This window comes from Mercenaria mercenaria, chromosome 10 (genome assembly GCF_021730395.1).
Source record: "Mercenaria mercenaria strain notata chromosome 10, MADL_Memer_1, whole genome shotgun sequence".
Taxonomy (NCBI): Eukaryota; Metazoa; Mollusca; class Bivalvia; order Venerida; family Veneridae; genus Mercenaria; species Mercenaria mercenaria.
In genome coordinates, this window is record NC_069370.1 from 57,511,966 (window position 1) to 57,530,540 (window position 18,575).

Below are 18,575 nucleotides of genomic sequence, written 5' to 3' on the forward strand. Positions count from 1 at the left end.
TAGAGGGGATCGACATGGATATTCTGGTTGTATATCAACTTATCTTTTCCCTGGTTAGAAAGCTACACATGCATATTGTGACATTATAATTTTGAGGTCATAAACTACTTGGGCAATTTTTAAAAAATTCACCAATGTAGGCAAGAAAAATGGATTAACATGCCTGCCTTTGACATACAGGTGTAGTCATACCCTTAAGACAGCGCGGATAATAAACCTCACTGTACCTCAGGTTGGGAAAACCCATTCCTGTATAGACAGGCATGTAAGATCCTTATAATCTTTCATGCCAGGAAGTTATCCAGCTTGCTTGCTGGAAGGCCAATGGTTCTACACGTTAATACATTTATAATCTACTTGCATTTTTTGCTTAAAAGATCAACTACAGCTTACTTTAAAAGACGCCTTGTACATTTCAAATAATTTTCATTTTACCTTTCACATTCCTTCTGGGAGAAAGTTTTATACTATCCCAGAAAGAGTTACTTCGAATTCCTTTCATTGGATTTAAAATTATTGCCTGAAGTCATAAAATGTTAAATATGTGAAAAATTAATTAAGTACAATATAGTTAATTTTTCATAAATATTCATGAAAGATTTACGGTTCTTGTTCTCTCCATTTCCATTTGTTGTAACCTTTCACGGTGTAAAGTCACAATGAATTCCCTTCAGCGATAATTTTGTCAAAACAAGTCCGAGTTTCTGGACCTGGTATGTGAATTTGTCTTTTAATCCTATAAACGTAATACATGAACTTTTCAACATAATAACTGTATTGGTTCCAGCAATGGGACAGAGTAGGACAGACTTGTTGACCGGGTATGTAAACTTGTCTTACTGAAGATTCTTACAAAATACTGTTTCAAGTTTCAAAGAGATACATGACTATGGGTTCCAAAGAAGGGACCAGATAGGACAGCTAGAGTATGGACTTCATGGAATGCTGTGAACCCAGTATAGCCCCCCAAGAAAGTATGGTGCGGTAAAATAACTTGCCTACTTTCAGGTAAAAGATACAGTCAGAAATGTTAGGTACTGTGGAATCATTAATATTCGTGGGGGACTAATTTTCTTGAATTCCATGGTTGAGTCTATCCACGAATTTAATACCAATGAACAAGTAAAATTCCCATTCATTTGATGTTAAAAAGTTGAAATCCACGAATTCATATCCCCACGAAATTGCTGTTTTGACCAAAACCACGAAATTTCATGCCCACGAAATTAAATGATTTTACAGTATATGTAAATGACTTACCTTAAATTGCTTAGCAACATTCTGGAAGTTCAATCTGACCAGAAACTCTAAGGTACTGTCATTGGCCTTAGCCTCTATCAATTCCATAATCTGTGCAAATAGCTGGTTGGCATACTGTTCATGGTGGGGGTTAGTGTCATCTATATCTTTCCTTCGAACAGAAAACAGAAAGAACTTAACAAAACATGGCATCACCATTAAAACATATTTTAATATCTGCACAGGGAAAGTTCTTTTTTAATCCTGACCCCAGTAAATCAAAAATACACTCCCATACTATCAGTAGGTCTCCATTTAGTCTTGTTAGTGATTGTAAATTTGTTTTGTTTTGGGGCTGAAATTCACCCCTATTACATTTTTCCCAAGTTTTGACAACTTTCCTGTCAAAAAGTACTTTTTTCATATGCCAACCAAAACACATATTTAAATCACACCATTTAAAACAAGGTAATTTTCATCTGGAATGTTACATACAGTGAAACACCGCTCGCTCGAGATCGCAAGGGGATGAGCAAAATGCTCGAGTTATCCATGGTTTCGAGCAACCCAAACATTGACCAACATATGAAAAAAATTGAAGTTTGTTTTACCTTACTTATTGTCATTGAGACCATTTGCAGAGGAAACGGTGATGCGTAATAATAACACACTCGTGATATTTTCAAAAAAACGTATTACAAACGTTATTTATGATAGATCGTAAATGGCACATGTGAAGAAACAGCTAAGACATTTTATTTTTATTTTTTATTTGAAATACTGTAATCGAATTCGCAATTTTTATCTCCAAATTAAGATCTCATAATTATCGTCTCAATTTTATGAAAAGGCTTTATTTGCATGCTAACGACTGTTTATTAAAATATTAAGATCTCATAATTATCGTCTCAATTTTATGAAAAGGCTATATTATTTCCTTTATTTGCATGCAAACAACTGTTGATTAAAATATTAAGATCTCATAATTATCTTATTGATCCCGCAGAAAAAAGTAATAATTAATAACAATTTTGATCAATAAAATTTTTCTTCCACCTTTCATCAATAATTGATCTCATTATCAGATCAAAAACACCGACAAACAAACATTTAAGATAGTCGGGGAATAGACCATGCAATTCTCACGACGTGCGGAAAATTTTAAATTAACCGATACATTCTGACCGCCGAAGGTGTGAAAAATTTTGACACCTCTGCTCGAGTTTGCCCAATCTGACTAAAGTACTTGATCTTCTAAACGAAGATCTGAGAACGACCCATTCACAGTCGTCTTCTGTATATTTTGAATTTCCAGTATTGCTATTTTTATTTTAACCAATCAGACGACTTGTTCGAATGTCAAAGAGTAAGAAAAATGTGCAGTCATTCCAGGTTTCGAACCCGGGACCCCTCACTTACAAAGTAAATGGCCTACCGACTGAGCTAACCGGCTATTTGACACATTGTGACATAAGAATTCTAAATATCAAAAGTCAAGGCTACAGGTAGATTTGCGAGATACTGTAAGTTAAGTTCTGATTGGCTAGCGAAAGGGTCGCCAGAAAGAGGCTATGAATAGGTCGTTCTCAGATCCTATGCGTAGCGTAATAGGAGATGTACTTTAGTCAGATTGGAGTTTGCCATAAGCAACAAAGAGTAAATTAATACACAGGGACCAGGTGTCATGCTCAAGCGATCGAGTTATCGATGCTCGACCCAGCCATGGTAATTTCACATAGAAAATAGAAGGAAATCGGCCGGGACCACATGAATTGCTCGAGCGAGCCCGGGTGCTCGAGTCATCGATGCTCGAGCGAGCGGTGTTTCACTGTATTTATCAAACATTCTATGTTTATTGTAACAGGATTTCCTCCTCCATGGCCACTCCCACCCCAAAGGGTCCTGCCAGTATTTGTCTAAAACTGAAAACCATCGCATGATATACCGTCATAGCAATTTACTTCTAATTTAAAAAAGAATCTACTCACTGAGCAGACAAGTTGACTATTTTCTGAGTTTTGGTTAACTCTGAGGATACCTATCCAAACTGGCTGCTAATCAAACCAGACTTAAGATTTTATACAGCTAAATACTGAATTTCTATATAAATATGGTTGAGATCAAAGGAAAAATTGTTTCAAAATTGAGCACTGTGTGTACCTAAAATAAATTTAAGCCATTCATTTGATCAAGAGTAAATAAATGGACAAAGTAAATGAAATGGCTGAGTATTCCCACTCTATCCAGAAGTACTTATTCCTACTAGGAAGAATCCAACAGTATTCCCAGTATTGTCATATCCTTCAGCTTTTTTTGTCTCTAGATTGCAAAATATGATCTCAATGATTTTATATTATACTTTTGCTGCAAGTTAGTAAGTAGCCTTCAACACATTGAGCCTTTACATATTACATTTGAACGGACAACCAAATTTTAAGTCAAAAAGTGCCACAACTCCCCCAAAAATTGGTGGATTGTATCCAATATCAACCTTGCCCACATTTTTATAACCGAATACCTGTATACCAAAAACTGTCAGAAATTGGTGGACTGTAATCAAAATTGAACTTAGCCTGCATTTTATGATCATGTAGCTGTGTACCAAAATATGAGTTCAAACTATCAATTCTTTAAAATTTGACTGAAGTCAAAAATGGGCCATAACTCTATCAAAATCTGTTGATTGTAACCAAACCATCCTCGACATGTACCTTATGACAACATACTTTTGTACAAAAAGAATTAACTCAATCAATCCATCTTACCGGGGCATGGATGGATGCCCAGACTCGCATACATGGTGACTACAGTATACCCCTTTCCTAAACTTCATTTACGTTAAACAGACCCAGTGGATTTTGGCAGTTTTGAGCGATTCATATCTCAGCAGCAATTCAGATTACCCAGCAGCTTACCGAACTTAACCCTGATCTTACCACTGTAAACAATCTAAGGCTGGTGGACATTGGATAACAAGAGGGCCATTGACCCTAAAGCGCTCACCTGTGTACAAGGCTTCAAGTGTTTGTATAAGTACAGAGATAGGTTTCTTCTATGTTAGCCTATATTATATATATGTCACACACACTTTTGAACCTAGGCCAGCAATAATTTAAACAATTATGGTAGACATTACAAATCTGATACCACATGCCAAATATCAAGGCTCTAGCTATTATTGATTCAGAAAAGGAAAGTGACCACGCCCCCTGGCAGTCATGTTTTTTGACCAATCGAAATAATTTGAACAATCTTGGTAGAGGGTCACACAAGAACCATTTGTGCAAAATTATTTTAAAATTGGGCCAGCAGTTTCACACAAAAAAGATTTTTAAAGTTTCCACTATATACATATAGGGAAAATTGACCACGCCCTCTGGCAGCCATTTTTTTGACGAATCAAAATAATTTGAACAATCTTGGTAGAGGGTCTCACAAGCACCATTTGTGCAAAATTATTTTAAAATCGGGCCAGCAGTTTCACACAAGAAGATTTTTAAAGTTTCCACTATATACATATAGGGAAAAGTGACCACGCCCTCTGGCGGCCATGTTTTTTGATGAATCAAAATAATTTGAACAATCTTGGTAGAGGGTCACACAAGGACCATTTGTGTAAAATTATTTTAAAATTGGGCAAGCAGTTTCACACAAGAAGATTTTTAAAGTTTCCACTAAATACATATCTATAGGGAAATGTGACCACGCCCTCTGGCAGCCATGTTTGACAAATCAAAATAATTTGAACAATCTTGGTAGAGGGTCACACAAGGACCAGTTGTGTAAAATTATTTCAAAATCGGGCCAGCAGTTTCACACAAGAAGATTTTTAAAGTTTCCACTATATACATATAGGGAAAAGTGACCACGCCCTCTGGCGGCCATGTTTTTTGATGAATCAAAATAATTTGAACAATCTTGGTAGAGGGTCACACAAGGACCATTTGTGTAAAATTATTTCAAAATCAGACAATTGGTTTAGGAGATGTCGTTTGAAGTTTTTTCTATTTTTAGCTCTGGCAGTCCCTATATGCAACCAAGCAGAACCTTTTGAATAACTTTGGTAGAGGACCACCCAAGGAACATCATGGCCAAGTTTCATAAAAATCCATTCAATGGTTCTGGAGGAGATGTTGTTTAAACACTACGGACAGACAGACGCATACATGCACGGAGGACGGACACAGCGTGATCACAATACCTTACCATGAGCACTTTGTGCTCAGGTGAGCTAAAAACTGCTGAGTTACTAATTAAAGCAGACACTGTCAATTTTTGAAAATTTTCAGTAATTCAAGGGTCATAACACAAGACTGATAATGAATATCTGACTGATTATCGGACATGGCTCAGATAATATACACCTTAAAGGTGCAAAATAAAGACAAATGAATAGACATAAATCTTAAACAAGAAACACGGCAATGCCACGAAACCAGGTTTTCAACAGTTTTCATAAGAATAAAAAAGTATACTGAATCACAGTGCACCACTTTAAAGCACAACCCTAACCCTAATACTAACCTAACCCTAACCTTATTTTTAGTAACAATGACCTTGACCTTGATCCCAGAAACCCCAAAATCAATCCCAAGCTACAACTTTGTATAAGTTTTCTATACACCAAGTTTCATCATGATAGCTCATTCCTAAGTTAAGTTATTGACCAGAAACCCTTTTTCTATTTTAAGTAACAGTGACCTTGACCTTGACCCCAGAAACCCCAAAATCAATCCCAGCCTTTGTCTTGATATAAGCTACATACATACCAAGTTTTATTCAAATATCTTTACCGAAACAAAAGTTATTGACCGGAAACACCAGTTTGACGCTGCTGCCCGCCATCCGCCCGCCTGCCCGACCAACGACATACCCCAATCTAATAACTCAGGTTTTCGTTGAAAGCCTGGTTAAAAAAGACTACACATTTTGAAATATAGTACTAAACATTACGGTAGCCGTGCAATATTCCCTTGAAATCAACACATGTACAGAGAAACAAATGATTGCTTCTGTATTTTCTTAGACTGACATGGGGGGTCATTTTGTCCTACTTTGTGTTTATTGCTTTTCCGTAATCGGTTGGAAATTCTTCGGGATCACGTGATTTTAAAATTGTTTCAAACGAATATCCATTTAAGTCGCGCAACAAAATAACTGTATTTCCATGATGGTAATTATGCACGACTTGCACGAAAAATATGAGATGTACAAAATTTAAATTTAAAATCGACAGTGACATATATTAGGCCAAGACAATGTGTTTAATGTCTAAAAACTTATTAAATTAATGTAACCATGTGTACATAAATAAGTGTATTTAGGTAAATTTCAATCATATTTTGTTTCTGCAGTGTAAGACAGTTACTCATTTATATTCTTAAAATTACACTGAAAAGAGATTAACTGAAAAAGTTTACAGACGAAGTTGTAAAAACACTTTTATTCCGGATGGGCCTGAATTGTCCTTATGAAAACTTGTAGTATAGCTGTATATTACCTGTATTATAAGAATGGTTTTCATGAAGTTTTTGAGAGTTACAAAATAGTTGAATTCCATGTGCTTAGTTTGTAAAAATCATGTTATCGTTTGGGCATATGATATATTTTGCATCTATTTATAAATTATAGCCTCGTTTTGGAGGATTCTTCCGAAAAAGTCCGAAGATGCTCAACGGGTTCGTAAACAGTCGGAAAGCATACTTTCGGTTTGACATTGGCAACATTTTTGGTTTATTTGTTAGTTATTCTTGAACATATTCATGACTATTTGGTCAGAACCGATGCAGTGAGCCATATTTTAAGTAAATAGGAAATCTCAGCTACAAACTCTGGTTTTCATATAATACTCGTTCGGGTTTTAGTAATGGACCTTTAATATGTCATTCTGACTGAGTCTATTGAACATTGCATAACAACTATTCAAGTTAGACTGAAGACAGTTTTTCAATTTATTATAATAAGTGATTCAATCATGACAATGGATACAACTCAAGAGTAACTGGGACAATCTGGATGGTTATAAAACTTGGCCATGATGTTAATATGCCCATAAAAATTCTCACCATGGTTAGTGAACATAGGATGAAGACTATTAAAGTTACCATTGTTGCAATTTTGAAAATTCAAGGGCAACAACTCAAGAGCCTCATGCACAATCCAACAGCTTAATACAAATATATCTAACTATGCCTATATTCTGACCAAGGCTGGTGAATACTGGATAAGAAGTGCTTAAGTTAAACAGGACTGTTCTATCTCCCTATAAACTTAAATAAAGGCAACTTTATAACTTGACCAGATTCTTCATAAATATTATACTTATATACAAAGCTATGACCTCTTTGCACCAACTATACTTTAGTCTTCCCATCAAGATGTCTCATCTGCATAGGAAATATGATTCCCACACTGCCCTACTTTCATATTTATAGTACAGCTGTACTGATAAAACTACATGAACGTGTTGATGAAGGTGCATGTAATATTAAATTTATATTAATTTTTTAATAGGATCAAAAGCTATTTTTTGAGAAACATAAATGGCCTTGAAATGGCACACCTTACACTGGGGACATTTACAATCAGCATACTTATTCTCATCAAGTATCGAAAAATAAACAAAATTTCCTTGTAACTTTTCATCATGCTATACCAGCATTTCCTTTTCAGTAATTTAAAAAGATAGCCAAATACACTTAGATTGAAAATTTTAGCAGCATTTTGATGAAAACTGCAAGAAGTTTTTAGATATTTACCATATCTTATATCATAATAAACACAGCACAGCCTCATCTAATCAGACACTTTTGATGATTTTCATTATCAAGTTACCAGTATTCTGCATAGATGGATCAATTTTTGACCATATTTTTGAAGAATACATCTCAAATGAAACTTCTGCAATTGGGAATATGATCCAATAATGGCTATAAATCAGCCGGCAAAAATCCTCTAAACCCCCTTTGCAAGACTTCTTTGTAATCGCTTGAAACATTAAAGATTACAGAGAAGACAACAAAACCAAGTGTGATTGGAATGCCTTTAATAAACAAGAGGACCATGATGGTCCTGAATCGATCACCTCTTCCCACATGATCCAGTTTTGAGTATGACGTCATTTTTTCTATTATTTGACATAGTGACCTAGTTTTTGAGCTCATGTGACCCAGTTTTGAACCTGACCTAGATGTTATCAAGATAAAAATTCTGACCAATTTTCATGAAGATCCATTGAAAAATATGGTCTCTAGAGAGGTCACAAGGTTTTTCTATTATTTGACCTATTGACCTAGTTTTTTAAGGCACGTGACCCAGTTTCAAACTTGACCTAGATATCATCAAGGTGAACATTCTGACCAATTTTCATGAAGATCCATTCAAGGGTATGGCCTCTAGAGAGGTCACAAGGTTTTTCTATTTCAAGACCTATGACCTAGTTTTTGATCGCAGTTGACCCAGTTTCAAACTTGACCTAGATATCATCAAGATAAACATTCAGACCAACTTTCATACAGATCCCATGAAAAATATGGCCTCTAGAGAGGTCAAAACGTTTTTTCATTATTTGACCTACTGACCTATTTTTTGATGGCACGTGACCCACTTTCAAACTTGACCTAGATATCATCAAGATGAACATTCTGACCAATTTTTATAGAGATCCATTCACAAGTATGGCCTCTAGAGAGGTCACAAGGTTTTTCTATTTTTAGACCTACTGACCTAGTTTTTGACCGCACATGACCCTGTTTCGAACTTGACCTAGATATCATCAAGATGAACATTCAGACCAACTTTCATGAAGATCCATTGAAAAATATGGCCTTTAGAGAGGTCACAAGGTTTTCCTATTATTTGACCTACTGACCTAGTTTTTGATGGCACATGACCCAGTTTCGAACTTGACCTAGATATCATCAAGGTGAACATTCTGACCAATTTTCATGAAGATCTTGTGAAATATATGGCCTCTAGAAAGGTCACAAGGTTTATCTATTTTTAGACCTACTAACCTAGTTTTTGACCGCACGTGACCCAGTTTCAAACTTGACCTAGATATCATCAAGATGAACATTCAGACCAACTTTCATACAGAACCCATAAAAATATGGCCTTTAAAGAGGTCACAAGGTTTTTCTATTATTTGACCTACTGACCTAGTTTTTGATGGAACGTGACCCATTTTTCAAACTCGACCTAGATATCATCAAGATGAACGTTCTGACCAATTTTCATGAAGATCTTGTGAAATATATGGCCTCTAGAGAGGTCACAAGGTTTTTCTATTTTTAGACCTACTGACCTAGTTTTTGAAGGCACGTGACCCAGTTTCAAACTTGATCTAGATATCATCAAGGTGAACATTCTGACCAATTTTCATGAAGATCCATTGAAAATTATGGCCTCTAGAGAGGTCACAAGGTTTTTCTATTTTTAGACCTACTGACCTAGTTTTTGAGGGCACGTGACCTAGTTTCGAACCTGACCTAGAATTTACCAAGATGAACATTCTGACCCATTTTCATAAAGATCCCATGAAAAATGTGACCTCTAGAGATGTCACAAGGAAAAGTTTACGGACGGACGACGGACGCTGCGCGATCACAAAAGCTCACCTTGTCACTTCGTGACAGGTGAGCTAAAAAGTTCAAGCAGAGGGATGCCTAAAAACCTTTAGAGATACCGAGCTGACTAAAGACATTTTCTCATCCTGCTTAACATTTGTGAAATTAAACTAGGCACGGTATGACAAATTCACCTGTCTCATCATGAGTAAGAGCAGAAATCAGCTCTGTGCAGTTCTAGCACTCCGGAAATATAATAAATTCAATAGAAAAAGAGCATCAGAATGTTGACACATCTCTAGGACTGAAAACAGAAGTTGATTTTTAGTTTGCAGCTATAAAATTCTTCCCTTTCTATCACCCCATGACTGCATCAGCTATAAATAATCCATGACTCCATGACATTATTCATTCACCTGAGTTCATCAGAGCATTATGAGTAATACAGCAAACTATAGGCAGACCCATGAAAATTCTAAGCAGCTCATCCTGCAGGCTGAATTGCTAAATAAAAGAATTTGTCAAACCCTGCAGAGTCAAACATGTATCAGAACTTCATGCTTTATTTTGTGAACTGAATTTTATTACTTGATTTCAACAATATGCTTTACTGTTCTATTTGGCAGTGATAAGGATACAACTATAGCCTACACTTTTAAATACATTTTGTTACTGTTATTCTGTTAGTGTTTCTGTATTCAGCATAAACCTTTATTTGAGCCACACCATGAGAAAACCAACATAGTGGGTTTGCGACCAGCATGGATCCAGACCAGCCTGCGCATCCGCACAGTCTGGTCAGGATCCATGCTGTTCGCTAACAGTTTCTCTAATTCCAATAGGCTTTGAAAGCGAACAGCATGGATCCTGACCAGACTATGCGGATGCGCAGGCTGGTCTGGATCCATGCTGGTCGCAAACCCACTATGTTGGTTTTCTCATGGCATGGCTCAATTTTTAATTCATCTTGGTTGAACAGCAAAAAGGCAAGTACTAAGAACTGTATAGTTTTCTTTTTCTTTTGAAAAGGAAAAGCTCTTGTCACTGAACAGTTTAATTCAGCAGTAACATCATTTTTAAACTTTTAATGCACCCCTAATTATCTGTCTTCACCATTTAACATGTTATGTACATGGATTACACCGATATTAATTTTTACTACTACGAAATTCATGAATAAATTTCCATACTTAATAAAATAACTCATTACACAAATGATTCAGTCTTGCATTTATAGCATATTAAAAGATTATTTTCCTGAAACAGATCTATACTAGCTGTTGTATATTTCCCTGAGTAAAAGGGAAGAAATCATTTCATCACATAAACCATTGCCATCAGAACAGTTAAACAATTTGCATGTAATTTCCCTACCTGGATTGTGCAAATTTACTTAGCACTTAAAGAGTTTGCATGAAGTACCCTCTGCCCAGTTTACTTGATGAAAATAACATATTGGATTAACAAACAATCCACAGGTTGTGCTTTTTTTCAAAGCTTGCTTGAAAATGCCCATCTATAAATGCATTAAATGCCAGTATCTTTTGTCATGTATACTGAATGAAATTGACACTGCTGACACTTCATTAAGTTTAGTAACTGGATTTTTTACAACTCATTTTCCCGATTTTCCATTCCTAACCAATGTTCAAAGGAACACTACATTAACTTTGCCTGCTGGTGGCAAGTGATTTTGCCTTTGTGACCAGTGCAGACAAAGACAAACCTGCACATCCATGCAGGCTGATCATGGTCTGCACTGTTCAGTATTCAGTACATAAATTTTCATTGAACAGCCCTTTAAGTAATAAGTGGTACTACTCAAAGTGAATAATGGAACAGTCCATTTTAGAAATTTAGCAGGATAAAGGTTAAAAGCAATTCGCTGGAAGTGTTATAACTGTTGAATACAGCAGGAAATACTGCAAAATTATATAAATTTGTAGAGGACTAATTGTGAATTTTGAGGTTGCATCAATTAACTAAATTAAACCCTAACAAACAGACTCATATTATCTTCAAGAGCTGAAATCCATAAATAAATATCACCTAAAATAGCACTTCTTAAAAAAGCAAACAAACAAAATTCCTTGCTCATGAAAAAAAAAAATGATTTCATGATAAAAACCTTTTCTACAATTCAGAAGAGGTTTGTTTGTAAGCTGCTATATTTAGTACCCATTTTTACAAAGAAACTGTTTATTACCAAGGCTGCTCTTCAATCCATGATGCAAAGTAATGTCTCACTTCCAAAGGAAAATAATTGCTGTAGGCACTTTGTACTTGACTCAGTGCTTCCTGTGGCAGCTGCTGGACTTTTGCCCAGAGTGCCATGGTTGAACAAATATTCTCTTCAACAGGCTCAAGCTTGTATTATCAATATCTGAAAAAAATGACAGGATTTAGATAAGCTGGATGACATCATGTAACATTAGACTATTGGTAAAATGAAACAAAAGTGATAAAATTTGTGTTACAAGTTAGACCTAAAATATAATATTGCTTGTTCTTAGTTAACTCACCCCTACCAAGCTAAAAGACCCTACCCTCAAGAATTTCTCCTGTTTTGTAGGGTTGTGTACAAGTTCTCCATATAAATCTAATACCAGCATTATAGGTTTGATTGATATATCGTATTAAACACTGTCATACTGGTCAAAATATCGAACAATTAAAAAAGAACCAAAAAGTATGTTTTTGTAACCTATCCCGGCCGTAATATAAGTGTATTTATGCGTGCTAGAATCAACTGTTGGTATCCCATTACAGTAACTGCATTTTTAACGCCGTTCTGAACTAAAAATCATGTATATTTAACTACTATCTTCAAAACCAACCGCAGACAATATTGACATGTCATATGTAAATTAAGCAAGCAATTTAAGGAAACCTGTTTTCCATTGGTTATTTATTTCTATTCACGCACTATAGGGAATTCACCTGCTAGCTTTCAAGGACGCCGGTAATTTTCCTTTCCGAAAGCGTGTGTGAGCTAAATTACTAGTAAATAACTTATGGAAAGGTGCCTGCATTTACACTGATGTTATTTCTATTTACTACTCTCAGCGATCTGTTACATTTAGAATAAGTGACTGGGCTTAATTTGTGTATGTTGACTTTTTTAAGAGTGGTGATGTAACCCTTTGATAAGCATATGAAAATGTGAAACTCAGTTAAGCAAACTTCTAAATATAAAAATATCATATTATATATCTAATATCAGTTATTTTGTATTGATAATATATACAAATTATTTTGTATTGATAATATATACAAATTGGCCTTCAATCTTTCTGTTTTCCATGTACTAAGTATAACACTAACAATTTTTATTTAGTTTCTGACTCGGGTTACTTAAACAATGGCATTTCCGTTGTTCGAAAGAAAAAGGCAAACAAAATAAGATTAAGAAGCCTAACTATACTACATTTTTACGCTTTATTTTTCGGGCTATCTACCAGGCCCGGATCCAGGGCCCGGCCAAGGAGGCCCGTACCCGCACCCCACTCTAACTGACTGAGAAGTGATCTATACTCATCAAATGTGCACCAAACTGATTTGGCAAAGTGAGCTCTCGTTTGCTTTTTGGGACTGGGGCCAGGGTCCATGCAAGGGAGGAATTTCACATTTTTAAAAAAATTTCTTTGGAGGGGGAATTTCAGTAAATACTGAACACTAGAATGCAAACTAAAACCAGTGTTTTTTCCCACTGATTTGGGAATGGGGCAGGGTCCTTTACAATTGGGGAAAATGCGTCATAAAACATCTAAATTGGGAATTGTTAAAAGTCATTTTTTTTTATTAAAATATTACATTTGAGAAAAAATGGCCATAAATGTATTAAGTTAGCATTATTGTCTTGCTTTTCAAATGTTTATGGTTTCATAGGTAGACTCTTGGCTGAAAAAAAAAAAATGTTTTCTTTTAACTTTGGGAATTTTGACTTTGAAATTGGGAAAAAACATACTATTTGCCATTGGGATTGGGACCCAATTTCAGCCCCAAATTGGCCTGAAAAAAAACACACTGAATACATACATTCTTTTCAACTCTACTGACCCAAATCTGAATTCTGTTAATTATAAACTCTGCTGTATGAATTCTGCAAGTTATAAACAACATTATTTTTACGGAACCAGAAACAGAAACTATGCTTGCGCTAATATCTGTCCGGATCGGACCGCGGTAAATATAAAGTGACGTTTACACATACAGTTATGTCATCAGTCGGCTCGCCATTTCTTTTCTTTTTTTTGAGTTTTTTTTTTTTGAAATTGGGGGGAAAAACATACTATTCTGAAGGGGAAATGGGGCCATTATTCGGCCCCAAATTTTGCCAAATGAGAGCCCTGCAAAGGAATAATATTTTCTCAAAATTTAGATCCAAAAATGCACCAGAGACCACCATTTTATACTCATACTTATATTAAAATATTTTCAAGAGGGAGAGTTGCCCCCCTGATCCCCATGAAATATTAAGGGAGTATCCTCCAAAGTTCTTCAAAATTTAGACCAAAAAATGCATCAGAGGCCACAATTTCATATCTTATTTTCAAAATTTCCTGGGAGAGACCCCCTGACCTCCATAGACCCCGCCCACACCTACCCCCTCTTGGCACTATGCCACTCACCAGTGACGCCTTTGTTCTAAACTGGTAATATCCCAATCAAATATTTCTCTATCCGAGTCTTAGTTACCTAGGGCTGTAACGAGTATCTGAGTACTCGGATATTTACGAATTCAACCAAAAGTTCGAGTACTGATACTCGTCATTGGATCACGATCTTTTTCATAAGTACATGCAATATGTAAAATTCTATCAATAAAACTAAATTAAAGCCACATTAAACGTCTTCAATGAATTTTCTTGCACATCTAAGACGACTACGCGTGGTCAGTTTCTAAACCGGACATAAACAAATGTCTTAGGTAGAGTTAGCATCGTTCTTGTATTCGAACTAAAATTAATGTGAAATCTGTCAAAACAGTGAATAAACATTTATCATTTAAGAAATTAAATTCAATAAAAAGTTAAATACGCAATTTCTTTCCAACAAATAAAGTTTTCTTATCAAAAAATGCGAAACTGTTACTAACTAGAAAATGCTTTTGTAAAAATGCGCATGTCTCCCCCAATGCAAAGTCCTATAGGCAAGAAGCCAATAGGGGTCAGGAGCGAAAGTCGAAGAGACACTGATGGTTGGCTGCAATAGGGATCATCTACTTGGCATGTCCAGTCATCCCGCTAAATTTCAACACTCTTAGCCTAGTGGTTCTCAAGTCACTGTTCAGGCTCCTGTGACCTTGACCATTGATCAAGTGACCTCAAAATAAATAGGGGTCATCTACTCTGCATGTCCAATCATCCTATTAAGTTTCAACATTGTAGGTCAAGTGGTTCTCAAGTTATTTCCAAAAAATGGTTTTACATGAACAGGCCACTGTGACCTTGACCTTTAATAGACTGACCCAATAATCTATAGGGGTCATCTACTCTGCATGTTCAATCATCCTATGAAGTTTCAACGTTCTGGGTCAAGTGGTTCTCAAGTTATTGATCGGAACTGGTTATCAATGTTCAGGCCTCTGTGACCTTGACCTTTAACGGAGTGACCCCAAAAACAATAGGGGTCATTTACTCTGCATGAACAATCATCATATGAAGTTTCAACATTCGGGGTCGAGAGGTTCTCAAGTTATTGATCGGAAATGGTTTTCCATGTTCAGGCCCCTGTGGCCTTGACCTTTAACAGAGTGACCCTAAAATCGTTAGGGGTCATCTACTCTGCATGACCAATCATCCTATGAAGTTTCAACATTCTGGGTCAAGTGGTTCTCAAGTTACTGACCGGAAATGGTTTTCAATGTTCAGGCCCCTGTGACCTTGACCTTTCACAGAGTGACCCCTAAATCGTTAGGGGTCATCTACTCTGCATGATCAATCATCCTATTAAGTTTCAACATTCTGGGTCAAGTGGTTCTCAAGTTACTGACCGGAAATGGTTTTCAATGTTCAGGCCCCTGTGACCTTGACCTTTAATGGAGTGACCCCAAAATCGATAGGGGTCATCTACTTTGCATGCACAATCATCCTATGAAGTTTCAACATTCTGGGTCAAGTGGTTCTCTAGTTATTGATCGGAAATGGTTTTCCATGTTCAGGCCCCTGTGACCTTGACCTTTGATAAAGTGACCCCAAAAATCAATAGGGGTCATCTACTCTTCATGATCAATCATCCTATGAAGTTTCAACATTCCGGGTCAAGTGGTTCTCTAGTTATTGATCGGAAATGGTTTTCAATGTTCAGGCCCCTGTGACCTTGACCTTTGACGGAGCGACCCCAAAATCAATAGGGGTCATCTACTTTTCATGATCAATCATCATATGAAGTTTCAACATTCTGGGTCAAGTGGTTCTCTAGTTATTGATCGGAAATGGTTTTCAATGTTCAGGCCCCTGTGACCTTGACCTTTGACGGAGTGATCGATAGGGGTCATCTACTTTGCATGCACAATCATCCTATGAAGTTTCAACATTCTGGGTCAAGTGGTTCTCTAGTTATTGATCGGAAATGGTTTTCCATGTTCAGGCCCCTGTGACCTTGACCTTTGATAAAGTGACCCCAAAAATCAATAGGGGTCATCTACTCTTCATGATCAATCATCCTATGAAGTTTCAACATTCCGGGTCAAGTGGTTCTCTAGTTATTGATCGGAAATGGTTTTCAATGTTCAGGCCCCTGTGACCTTGACCTTTGACGGAGCGACCCCAAAATCAATAGGGGTCATCTACTTTTCATGATCAATCATCATATGAAGTTTCAACATTCTGGGTCAAGTGGTTCTCTAGTTATTGATCGGAAATGGTTTTCAATGTTCAGGCCCCTGTGACCTTGACCTTTGACGGAGTGACCCCAAAAACAATAGGGGTCGTCTACTCCAGCAGCCCTACAACCCTATGAAGTTTGAAGGTTCTAGGTCAAATGGTTCTCTAGTTATTGCTCGGAAATGAAGTGTGACGTACGGACGGCAGGGCAAAAACAATATATGTCTCCTGGGGGAGACATAAATATTGTGATATTAATGTCTCACGTCATATATCGTTCGTCTGCAAGTATTGCCGAAGATTACAGAAGTCCACCGCGAAGCTTGACTTTAATTAATGAGCAAAAAATTAAACATAACTCAAAACTGTTAAATTCAGCACTATAGGAACTGCCAAGTTTAGATTCCATAAAGAAAATGGTACTTATATAACAGTCTTGCATTTTTGTATTATTATAAGTTATTGTTAGTGATCCGTGGTTCGATCTGTGAATCGTCAGCCCCTACTCGCGGACCAGATCAGATCGCCACTTGTCAGATGATCTACAGCCCTATAGTTACCCTTTACAAACAATATTTTTAGGCCTTAGGCTTACACTTTCTAAGCATTTGGGTTTAGGATGGTTCTTAGAATGGTATTAATTTCAAACCAGGTTCTCTGCTTCTTTTGTTGTGATAAAAAAAGGTTAAGGGTAATTAAGCTTGATCTAATGTCACATATGTGTAACCTACAGACAACATGAGCTACAAAGCTCTTGTGTGACAAGCAACTCATTTTTGACTGTTCATGAGCAGTCATAAATACTTAATAATCAGCAGTGTGTGGTGGTTAAAACAGCTGGCTTAATTATGTTAAATTTCGCTAGTAAACCAAAGGTTGTGGGTTCAAACCCAGGCCTTTTTTCATCCTTTTAGGAATGCCACCAACACCAGTGGAATTGGGAAAATGCTCTCGAAAATTGTTTTTATTCGGAAAACTTGCAAATTACCAAAATCTATATGTAAAGATATTTTCTATGTAAAACAATGGATTACATTTTAGTAATTGCTCAACAGTATAACTGTTATTTTTGTAACCAAAATATACATACAAATTAGTAAAACTATCTTAAAACAGCAAATATCCTAAAAGGTAAGTTAAACATTCATTTGGGAATTTTAAATTCAGAATTGGGAAAAAACCATACTTTTTTGCTTTGGGATTACCTCCTATAACCGGAGGTAGATTTATAGGGGAAAAAGCTCTGAAACCCAGAGTGATGATGATTACACTTCTTCATGACACTTATTCCAGGAAGTGAAATCATGCTTATCACTCCAGGTGCAGCTGACATCCCAACTTTACTACCGCCCAACTTTCGTTCATTGCTCGGTCATTTTTAGTCATTTTACTTAAGGCAGGTGGCTACGATTACGGTACCGTAATCATAGCCTATGATTCTAGGTTTATGGAAGTTCCGTATTCCTAGACAACCCTTTGAGGACAGGCTAGGATTACGGAAGTATTTAAGAGGCATCAAATGTATGTTGAGAAACTTACTTATTTCACTTAAAATAGCGAAAACGAAATAAAGAAACATATATGGATGTTGATTTCTCCCGATTCTATACGCTCGGAAATCTAGTGACAGGCAAAATCAAATCATAAAATTGAAAGTAGATCTACTACATTATTTAAAATCCTTTACTTAAATCAGTAGTGTTTCCACCTGCCTTGGACTAAACTTGAAATAAGCCAGGGCCAGACACTAACTTTTTTACAGTGGTGGTCCGAAGGACCAGCAGCTTTTGCAAACTGATGGTCCGACAGAAGTTCAGGTGGTCCTACCAAGATGGATGTTGTTTTTTTTTAAGTTAACAGAACCAGTAACATATGAGACCCCCTCTTCTTCCATGGAGTACTTTTTACAAACACTGCAAAACATGTGATTTTTATATTGTTA

General features: G+C 36.4%; 1 protein-coding gene across 9 annotated transcripts in view; it reads right to left on the reverse strand.

The window, feature by feature from the left end:
* LOC123561466 (signal transducer and activator of transcription 5B-like) overlaps nt 1–18,575 on the reverse strand; it is a 107,252-nt gene that overhangs the window by 86,188 nt on the left and 2,489 nt on the right. For all 9 annotated transcript variants that reach the window (XR_006688426.2, XM_053553159.1, XM_045353853.2 and 6 more), the window contains 2 exons: nt 12,013–12,189; nt 1,261–1,411 (listed from right to left, as the gene is read on the reverse strand). Coding sequence is in view for 8 of the 9 variants with exons in the window: in XM_053553159.1 (XP_053409134.1) it covers nt 1,261–1,411; nt 12,013–12,140 (279 nt within the window). In the remaining variant the exon portion in view is untranslated. Of the gene's footprint in view, nt 1–1,260; nt 1,412–12,012; nt 12,190–18,575 lie in introns of those variants that run through there.